At 50.2% G+C, this 10,868-nt stretch overlaps 1 protein-coding gene across 1 annotated transcript; it reads left to right on the top strand.

The window, feature by feature from the left end:
* The first annotated feature begins 256 nt into the window (after positions 1–256).
* Positions 257–1,867, top strand: LOC119311207 (cinnamate beta-D-glucosyltransferase-like). Its single transcript, XM_037586848.1, has one exon. It carries the CDS (start codon positions 338–340, stop codon positions 1,742–1,744), a length of 1,407 nt encoding a protein of 468 aa, XP_037442745.1. The 5' UTR covers positions 257–337; the 3' UTR covers positions 1,745–1,867.
* Positions 1,868–10,868: the final 9,001 nt, after the last annotated feature.

Below are 10,868 nucleotides of genomic sequence, written 5' to 3'. Positions count from 1 at the left end.
GCGACCAGCTTCAGCTACGAGAATACGAGATACGTGCGGCTGCAGTTCCGCCGTAACTACAGTCGCGCACACAGTGATGAACCCGAGCTGCCTGCCTGCCTGCCACGAGCCTCGTGCTCATTATAAAAACGCCGAGGCAGAGTCATGGTCCTCTCTCCCGGCGCCGGCGAGTGCACAGAGCCCGCGACTCCCCGGCTCCGGCCCTATATATAACATGCACATGTACGCCCAGTTCCACACCAACATCAAACACACTTACACTAGCGAGCACGGTCGCTATCGTCGGAGACGGCGAGGCCACAGACCAAACACTACACACTCCTTACGTCGCCACACGATGAGCTGCCAGGAGGGCGCCTTGCCGGCGGCGGCGCAGCCGCACGTCCTCCTCGTGTCGTGCCCGCTACAGGGCCACGTGAACCCGCTGCTCCGCCTCGGCAGACGCCTCGCCGCCAGGGGCATCCTCGTCACCTTCACCACCCTCCGCCATGCCGGCCTCCGTGCAGCCCACCGCGACGGCGTCGGATTCGAGTTGTACCAGCTGCGCGACCACGACGACCAGGACCAGATGACCCCCGACGACATGCTGCGGCACGTCGTGGCCGAAGGCCCCGCGGCGCTGGCCGAACTGGTCCGGCGCCAGGCCGACGCCGGCCGGCCGGTCTCCTGCGTCGTCAACACCACCTTCGTGCCCTGGGCGCTCGACGTGGCCCGGGAGCTGGGCCTCCCCTGTGCCACGCTGTGGAACCAGTCCTGCGCCGTGCTCTCCCTCTACCACCACTTCTACAACGACGGCGTGCCGTTCCCGAGCGCGGCCGACGACGCGCCGGTGGTGCTGCCCGGGCTGCCGGCCATGTCCTTGGACGAGCTGCCGCTCATGGTCCGACCCGAATTCGCGTGCAACCTCTGGGGACAGATGCTCCGGAGGCAGCTCGTGGAGGTCCGCGCGAGGCAGGCGCCGTCGTGGGTGCTCGTCAACACCTTCCACGAGCTCGAGCGCGACGTCATCGAGGCGCTACGGGCTGGCGGCGTCGCCGTCACGCCCGTCGGCCCGCTCCTGAACGGTGATGAACCGGCCGTGGCCGACGACGACGGCTGTGTCATGGCGTGGCTCGACTCGCAGCCGCCGCGCTCCGTGGTGTACGTGGCGTTCGGCAGCCTCGTGGACATCGGGCGGGACGAGACGGCGGCCCTCGCGGAGGGGCTGGACGGCACGGGCAGGCCGTTCCTGTGGGTGGTGCGCGACGACCTCCTCCACCTCCCAGAATCCGTCCTCGCCGCATGCCGCGGCAGCACCGGCAAGATCGTGGCGTGGTGCCCGCAGGGGCGCGTGCTCGGGCACGGCGCCGTCGGGTGCTTCGTGACGCACTGCGGGTGGAACTCCGTCACCGAGGCGCTGGCGGCGGGCGTGCCGGTGGTCGCGTACCCCTGGTGGTCAGACCAGTTCACCAACGCCAAGTTCCTGGTGGAGGAGTACGGGGTCGGCATCCGGCTGCCGGCGCCGGTGACGCGGGACGCGCTCCGTGCGTGCGTCGACGAGGTGATGAACGGGCCGGAGGCAGCAGCGATCCGGAGGAGGGCGACGGCGTGGAAGGAGGAAGCAGCGGCAGCGCTGGCCGACGGTGGGTCCTCGGACCGGAGCCTCGACGCTTTCGTTGACTTCCTGCGAGCGGCCGTAGGATCTCGTGCAGTTGACACGATTAGCTCGCCGCCGGCAAAGCAGGGATCAGTCAGTTCGTTATAATTTCATTTAACAATAATCCGTCTTATCCCTTCGAGAACATTTTTGTTGAACCAATGACGAGCTTGAACCATGCTCCAACACTTCCATTGTCCGACACCGTTGTATGGAAGGATATATGCTCTACGATTTGGCTCGTCACCCATGAATAGCCAAACAAAGGTTAGCACTTAGCAGACCTGGACACCACTACTCCTACTCGTATGAAATGTGGATAGAGCAAAGATATGTAAAATGTTGTCACGTCTTGTCTCCTCTGTTGGCTCTTTTTTCTAGATAAAAGACATTGAGAGCGCCTATGAGAGCCTTTTCTTTGAGACAAATGCGACCTCTTTTTTTCTTAAGAAACATCTCTAACTTTATTCATAGTCATAACAATTATAGGTGCACTAATCTAGACCTAAGATTTAAGAAAATACAAAGTAACTCCTATGACTAAGAATTACAATGAAATCTCTTGAAAACATCTTCCTCGCGAAGTCAATCTCTGCTCGAAGAAATACTCCAAAGACTTCGTCAAAGATGCCGCAATTTGACCGGAGTAACGATATTGTCACTTTTTCACCAACACGAACATTACCAATAATGGTTTTTGAAAGCGCCTTGAGTCACCCATCCAAAAAGATGGTAAGCATTCATCGATGAACGTACTAGTGCCGGGGATGATCACCTAAAAGTGTTGTCGGTGTACAAAAGTATAGGGTTTTCTCTGTACCCCTTACTTGTGCACGGGCAGTTATAGCCGCACCTGTGGCCGAGCCCGACAGAGCAGCAGAAGATAAAATACCAAGATTACCGAAGCAGGTACTCGAGACAGGGACAGGGCTGAGGGCGAACTGGACCGCGCCCCCTGGCAACGTCCTTGCTAGGGCGGCTCGCGTGGCCCCAGCAGGCTCCTTGCTGGGGCAACCTATGCGGCACCAGCAAGCCCATCAACCTTGAAGTTAAGAGTTCTGACATCATCGACAACATCAAGGCCAAGCCTCAGGAGGCGCGTGCGAAGTGGCATGCAGATCTTTGTGAAGGTCAATGGCCTGCAGGTCCATTTGGGACCAGAAGAAGAAGACCCCCGGCAAGACCCTTGCCGGGGACGACTCCAAGGCCTCCGGCAAGCCTTGCCGGGGACAATCGCTGGGCACGACCAGGCCTGCGCCCGGCAAGGATTTGCCACCTCACCACCACTCCAGTGTGACGATCAGTGTGCCAACTAAGCAGGCACCTGCGTGGCGGCATGCAGATCTTCGTGGAGGCTCTATCATCGCGCCAACACAACAGCTAGTTAGCCAGCATGGCACTGCATGCCTCATCAACTTGGACGCGTGTCGAAGCGAGGAGAGGCGGCAATGGACGGGATGGCTCCTGCTACCATCCCCGATAAAGTAGAAGGACACGGAGGCAGCACATTAAATGCGTTTGTTCTACATTGACCAAGCGATAAGCTCGATCACTGTAGCTTGCTTTCCACCTCCTATGTGCCATTGTGGTAACCCCTTTGCGTATAAAAGGAGGTCCAAGGCGTACAGAGAGAGGATTCGTACTTTTGGACTGGGCATGCATCATAGCTAGTTCAAAAACTCAAGAACACAGATATCCAGACAAGAAGGACTAGGGTTTTACACACCAGTGCGGCCCGAACCTGGGTAAAAATCCCTTGGTGCTAACTGCTAGACCTGCTCTTCGTGCAGTTGATACCCCCACCGAAGGGGTTCCTATGATCCCATAGGTGTTTGTTTCCCCGACATCTTTGGCGCGCCAGGTAGGGGGCAGGTTTAGTTGTGAGAATCTGGTCTATTAGTTAGTGTAAAAGTTCTTCATCGTCATGGCTCCGAAAAAGAAGACGATCGTAGCGGTCGGCTCGACTGGAGCCGCTCCACCCGTGTCGGCGTGGACGGGCGACGTGACAGACGCCGGTGGCGGAAGAGATCAAGATCGTCCCCGCCATCCCGATGCAAGAAGCTAGGCAAGCGGCATCGTTCGCAGCGGTGACGGCGATCCGCACGTCGCCGCGCCCGAGAATGGAGCCGCGCAACCTACGGGTGGTGCGGGGACCTCCAAGGGCAGAAGGACGCCCCTGCAAGCGCACGTGTCGCGGTCTTCCCAGCTCGTGCGCGATGAACAACATCGCGACATCGAGGACCCTGGGCGTCGCCATGGCAAAAGCCCTCAACGTCACTCTCAAGACGCGCGGGGCCGACATGCACACCATGATGCTGGCAAGAAAAGCACGCGGCCGCGGGATCGTGATGGTACTCCTCCTAACGTAGTTAGAAGTCCGAGTTCCTCCCATTCCTCACGCATGTCGCTGCCACCCACACGCTCAGAAGCGTTGGCGTGAGCGCAACTACTCCTCGATTTTCCTCCTGCTTTGGAGAAGCAAGAAGAGTGGAGGGATGCCATCCAAAGCCTTATTGGCCATGCCAACAGGGATGGCCACCAGGAAGCAAGTCCCTCGCGCCGCCGGACCGCCGAGCTGGCGCGCGTTGGCAGTGGAAGGGTTGGAGGCAACGCGACCACGGTGCACTCCCCTCCACCACGGCCGGCCCGTCGGGTTGACTCCCGTGATAACGTGTCGACGGCGTCGTCCGACCCACAGGCACGGTGTGAACAATGTCAAGTTCTTCGGGGACGCCTCAAGGAAGACGCCTGGACCACCATCGAACGACGACAGGAGGCACGTCATCAGTCTGATAGGTGTGCTGGGCCCACTGAATATAGGCCTGCGCCGGGGGATGCTGGCGACTTGCCCTATGCAATCACTTGTCAAGCATTCACCCACAAGCTGCGGCAGTTCTAGTGGCCCAACACCTGCATGTTCAAACCAGAGTTCCCAGAGAAGTACGATGACAAGATCCATCCTTCTGAGTTCCTGAGCGTTTACACTATCGCGATGCAAGCTACCAGAGCACGAGACGACAAGGTACTCACCAACTATTCCCCGTTGGCGCTCAAGCCCAACGTCAGGTCATGGTTGATGCATTTGCCTATAGACTCCATCGCTTCTTGGTCTGATCTGTGCCACAAGTTTGTTGGTGCCTTCACGGGTGGCCACGTAGCTCCTAGCCAGGCAAGCGATTTGCATGTGATCCCCCAGAGGGACGGCAAATGTTTGTGAAAGTGCAACTATCCCTAGGTGGTTTTGGTAATTCTTAACAACATATAGCTCATTGAGCTAATACTATTCCAAGACAAATATTTCAGGAAAAGCTCAATGAATGGCAATGGCATGGATGAGGAAAGTGGATCCCTCAAAATACTAAGGATAAAAGGATTGGCTCAAGCTCAAAAGCTCAAGACTCTACATTTTATATTTTAGTGATCCAAGATCACATCGAGTCTATAGGAAAAGCCAATACTATCAAGGAGGGATGAGGTGTTGCTTGATGAGTTTCTTGCTTCAAGTGCTTAGTGATATGCTCCAAAAACCCTCAATTACTTTCTCATATCCACATATGACCTAAACCAAAAGTCGAACTCGGCCCCACCGATTCTTTCTATCCGGCGCCACCGAGTTCAGATGTCATAGCCACTGCCACAAACCATAGGCAAATCGGTCTCACCAATAGGGATCTCGGTCTCACCGAGATGGGATTGTAATCTCTCTGTTTCCCTTCGTAACGTATCGGTCTAACCGAAGTGAGCGATCGGTCCCACCGAGATTGCAATGTAAACTCTCTGTTTCCTTTTTGTAACATTTCGGTCTCACCGAAATGAGCGAATCGGTCCCACCGAGTTTACCTGACCAACTCTCTGGTTAGCTTATTACCAAAATCGGTCCCACCAAGTTTGTGTATCGGTCTCACCGAGATTACGTTATGCCCTAACCCTAACCATATCGGTCCTACCGAGTTGCATGTCGGTCCCACCGAAAACCCTAACGGTCACTAGGTTTACTAAATCGGTCTGACCGAGTTTGTTGATTCAGTCCCACCGAGATTGGTAAATTGTGTGTAACGGTTAGATTTTGTGTGGAGGCTATATATACCCCTCCACCTCCTCTTCATTCGTGGAGAGAGCCATCAAAACAAACCTACACTTCCAACTTACCATTTCTGAGAGAGAACCACCTACTCATGTGTTGAGGCCAAGATATTCCATTCCTACCATATGAATCTTGATCTCTAGCCTTCCCCAAGTTTCTTTCCACTCAAATCTTCTTTCCACCAGATCCAAATCCTGTGAGAGAGAGTTGAGTGTTGGGGAGACTATCATTTGAAGCACAAGAGCAAGGAGTTCATCATCAACACACCATTTGTTACTTCTTGGAGAGTGGTGTCTCCTAGATTGGCTAGGTGTCACTTGGGAGCCTCCGACAAGATTGTGGAGTTGAACCAAGGAGTTTGTAAGGGCAAGGAGATCGCCTACTTCATGAAGATCTACCGCTAGTGAGGCAAGTCCTTCGTGGGCGACGACCATGGTGGGATAGACAAGGTTGCTTCTTCGTGGACCCTTCTTGGGTGGAGCCCTCCGTGGACTCGCTCAACCGTTACCCTTCGTGGGTGGAAGTCTCCATCAACGTGGATGTACGATAGCACCACCTATCGGAACCACGACAAAAACATCCGTGTATCCAATTGCGTTTGAATTCTCCAAACCCTACCCTTTACATTCTTGCAAGTTGTATGCTTTAATTTCCGCTGCTCATATACTCTTTGCATGATTGCTTGAATTGTGTGAAGATTGCTTGACTTATGCTAAGACAGCTAAAATCTGTCAAAGACTAAAATTGGGAAAAGGTTAAGTTTTTAATTGGTCAAGTAGTCTAATCACCCCCCCTCTAGACATACTTCAAGGTCCTACAAGTGGTATCAGAGCCTTGGTCTCCATTTGCTTTGATTTCCATAGCTTTTGGTGGTCATAGCCTTGGTTTCACAACCTAGGAGAGTATGGCGTCTAGCGAGGGAAATTATCACCGTAGAGGTCCTTACTTTGATGGCACTAATTTTGCTAGTTGGAAGCATAAGATGAAAATGCATATTCTCGGACATAACCCCGCCGTTTGGGCTATTGTGTGTTGCAAGGTGAATTCTTTGATGGGAGAGAACCGAACCGTGAAGCTAGCGCGGATGAATTGAAGATGCTGCAATACAACGCTCAAGCTTGTGATATCCTCTTCAACGGATTGTGCCCCGAAGAATTCAACAAAATCAGCCGTCTTGAGAATGCAAAGGAAATTTAGGATACTTTGATTGATATGCACGAAGGTACCGACTCCGTCAAAGAATCCAAGTTGGATGTGCTCCAAAGTCAACTTGACAAGTTCAAAATGAAGAATGGTGAAGGTATCGCTGAAAGGTACTCTAGGCTTGCTCTTATCACAAATGAGATTGCGGGCTTAGGAAGTGAAGAGATGACCGACAGATTCATCATCAAGAAGATCCTAGGAGCATTGGATGGAAAATATGATACCGTGTGCACATTGATCCAAATGATACCCATTTACAAGAATCTCAAGCCAACGGAAGTCATTGGAAGAATTGTTGCTCATGAGATGTCACTCAAGGATAAGGAGGAACTTCACAACAAGTCAAGTGGTGCTTACAAAGCCTCATGTGAAGCTCCTACATCATCAAGTGAGAAACAAACCTTCAATGAAGAATTGAGCTTAATGGTGAAGAACTTCAACAAATTCTACAAGAGTAGAAGCAAAGAAAGAAGCTCTAAGTCAAGGTCCTACAATGACAAAAGATCTTCCAGTCGAGAGTGCAATTGCTACAATTGTGGGAGAGCCGGACACTATTCCAATGAGTGTACGACACCCTACAAAAGAAGAGAAGATTCTCCCAAGAGAAGAAGTAGAAGAGAAGAATCACCGCCAAGAGAGAGAAGGAGTAGATATGATCGTTATGAACGAAGAACATCCCGGAGAAGCAAGGATTTGGAAAGGAAGGACAAGTCATCAAAGAGCTACACAAAACGAAGACATCAAGCTCATGTTGGTGAATGGGTATCCGGTTCTGACTTTGAACATCACTCCGAGAGAAGCTATCACTCCGACTCCGAACACACTCAAGATGAAGGTGTTGCCGGTCTAACACTTGTGTCGACCAACTCCTACGATATATTTGATTCACCAAATGAAGGAATTGGAAGATGCTTCATGGCTAAAGGACCTAAGGTAACACACCCCGAGTATGTTGATTTCAATAGTGATGAAGATGACTTGTTAGGTGATGATGATTTACTTGTTGACAACTCTAGTGATGAATACTATGATGAAACGTCAATTAATCATGCTAAACAAGATAAAACAAATGACAATGATAAGGAGAAGATTGAGCTTCTAACTAAAGAACTAAACACTCTTAAGTTAGCTCAGAAACTATCTTAGAAGATCATCGAGAACTTTTAAGGGCTCATGAGAAGTTATGCTTTGAAAAGCTCAACCTTGAGCAAGAGCATGAGTTCTTAAAGGCAATCAATGATGATCTCCGTAAGAAAAGTTCTTCTTACATTGCCAAATGTTTACTCTTATCTACTTACATGCCTCAAGTCAAGTCCACTAACAAGAACAAGAAAGATTCTTCCTCTAGTAGTAACAATAATCATGCTAAATCCAATATTGTTGCTTCTAGTGATTCTCTTGATTCCACTAATGATTCTCTTAGCCAAGTTACACTTGAGCAAGAAAATAGCTTATTGAAGGGAATTATAGAGAAAGGTGTTTACAAGAGCCTTGACGGGAGTAAGCAATTCGAGGAAATTGTACGCAAGCAAGGAAGACACCGGAAGAACCAAGGTGTTGGTTTTGAACAAAAGTTCAATGCCAATGGAGTTGAGTGGGAAGAAGATCAATATCCCAAGACGAAGTTTGTACCTCAACAAGAGAAGTATGATCCTACTTACTTCAAGGGGACACAAGCTCAAGATGATATTCCACCACAAGACCACAAGCACAAAGGCAAGGACAAGCTTCAAGAGGAGATTGATGCATTTGAAGAAGCTCCTAAGGCCTTGGTCAAGTGGGTTCCCAAGACTATGTCAAGTTCTACTTCATCAAGCACGACTACAACTCCAAGGATTCCCATCAAGATGATGTGGATCCAGAAGAAGAAGAACTAGAGAGTTCTTGAGGGTGACTCCGCCAACATTCTTCACTCATATCATTATGGCAAGGAAAAGTGCAATCAACTTCCACATCTTGCACTTGTTCAAGGAGTCACAAACCCTCTTGTTGGTAAGACAAGGGACAAGGTAACCTAATGCTTTCATGGACATCATATTGTGTGTGCATCACTCTATGTCTATGGATATACTTGTTTGATCCTTGTGGGACAAACCCGTGTAGGTATTGAAAGTGCAACTCACTCCAAAGGATTGCTCCAAATGATCTTCATCAACATTGAGCATCCACATCTTCAACACCTACATGAAGTCATCATCAACAAAACGAAGGTTAGTTCATCCCTCTTAGGGGGGATCTCACATCTAGGGGGAGCTTAACTCTAAGAATTGAGTCAAAGCAACTCTAATGGTGTGAACACATCAATGCATTATGTAAAAGTGGTAACCCCACTTGAGCTTAAACGATGAGTATGACCTATGATCAAATGTTCTCATTTGACTCCTAAGTCAATATACTCATATATAGATGACCTAGTCATCGCCAATTATTTGATAGATGCTAGAATTGGTTGTGCATGCTTTGCCACATATTTCATTTGTCATTTTATTGTGTGAGCATGTTGGTTGCATATTTTACTCATTCGAGGACATCCACTTGTTGCTTTGATTGATTGGCTTCTTTTTCTTTTGCCAAGTGGATGAACAAGAATGCCTAAGAACCTTCTCTAGCTATCTATGTTTTTCTTGTCTCAAACTCTATTCATGCTACATCACAAAATTTGATCAAGTCAGATTTGAACCACTCTGTGTGAGGAGCACTCGGAGTCCCCGATTCATCATGGACTTAAACTTCCAAAACTTCTTTGTGTGTTTCGGTCTGACCGATTTTTTCATTTCGGTCATACCGAGATCACTAAGTCGATCTAGGTTTTCAATCTCGGTGCAACCGAGTTGAACTTTTCGGTCTCACCGAGTTGCTGTAACTGTCAACAGTTATGCATCTCAGTGCCACGAGTTGTTCCACTCGGTCACACCGATGGGGTCGGGCTATATATACTCACGGGAAAAATTTGGAAAACTTCTCCAAACCCCTTCGCCCGCGCATAGCTCGCTCTGCCTCCTAGGTCTCCGGATTGTCGACTTCATCGCCAGCCGCCTCCAGTCGCTGGTCTCCGCCGCTGTCAACGGAATTCATCCCCGCCGTTACCGCCGTAGCGAGTTCATCGCCAAACTAGGGTATGGACTTGATCACAGTGCTAACCCCGTCCAATTCCTAGCACATTGTGTTCATTATGATTCTTGCCACGATTGAAATGCATCCATCCAGTCAAAACAATCCTTAAATTAGATGTGATTTGAAAATTTAGGGTTAGGTTTCCGCCGAAACCATCTCGGACCCACCAAGTTGAAAAACTCAGTTCCACCGATTCGGCTAACGCCATTGCACAAGTGATTCTCGGTCTGACCGAGAATTGCAAATCGGTGTGACCGATTTTAGAACTCTGTGAAACCCTAGCAGTCTCGGTGCCACCGAACTGTGACTCGGTCTGACCGAGTTCACTAGTTTAGGTTCCAAAAGCTGCTTCGGTATCACTGAGTTGCAAATCGGTTGATCCAAAATGCTTTCTGTGGAAAACTAAAACTAAGTTTTTGAGTCATTATTTTGCAAAAATCTCTGCATTTTGTGATGATCATCCATTCTATCTCAACTACATCTATTCACAGGGTCAGCGGTCAGTGTTTGCAGCATGTCAGACCAAAGTGACAGCCAGAACAGGGAAGAGGAGCAGATTCACATGAGTGAGGGCACTAGTCCCTCTAGTACCTCAGATGAGGGCAGCAGGAGCACTCCTAGCAATTTGCCCAAAGCAGCCACAAGGGCCAGAAGGAAGAGAACCTCAGACTCTGAGGATGAGGACTATGTGGCAGCTGAAGATGAGGCTACTTCTAAGAAGATAGTGCTCAAAAAGGAGTATGGCTCAGCTAAGACTACAAAGCCTGGACTAAACAGAAAAGTCCCTGCCAAGAGGACACCTATGCTGAAAGTCAGAGCTTCAACTCAAGA

This window comes from Triticum dicoccoides, chromosome 1B (genome assembly GCF_002162155.2).
Source record: "Triticum dicoccoides isolate Atlit2015 ecotype Zavitan chromosome 1B, WEW_v2.0, whole genome shotgun sequence".
Classification (NCBI taxonomy): domain Eukaryota; kingdom Viridiplantae; phylum Streptophyta; class Magnoliopsida; order Poales; family Poaceae; genus Triticum; species Triticum dicoccoides.
The sequence above is the reverse complement of the archived record's forward strand: the minus strand, read 5'-3'. Positions and strand labels throughout refer to the sequence as shown.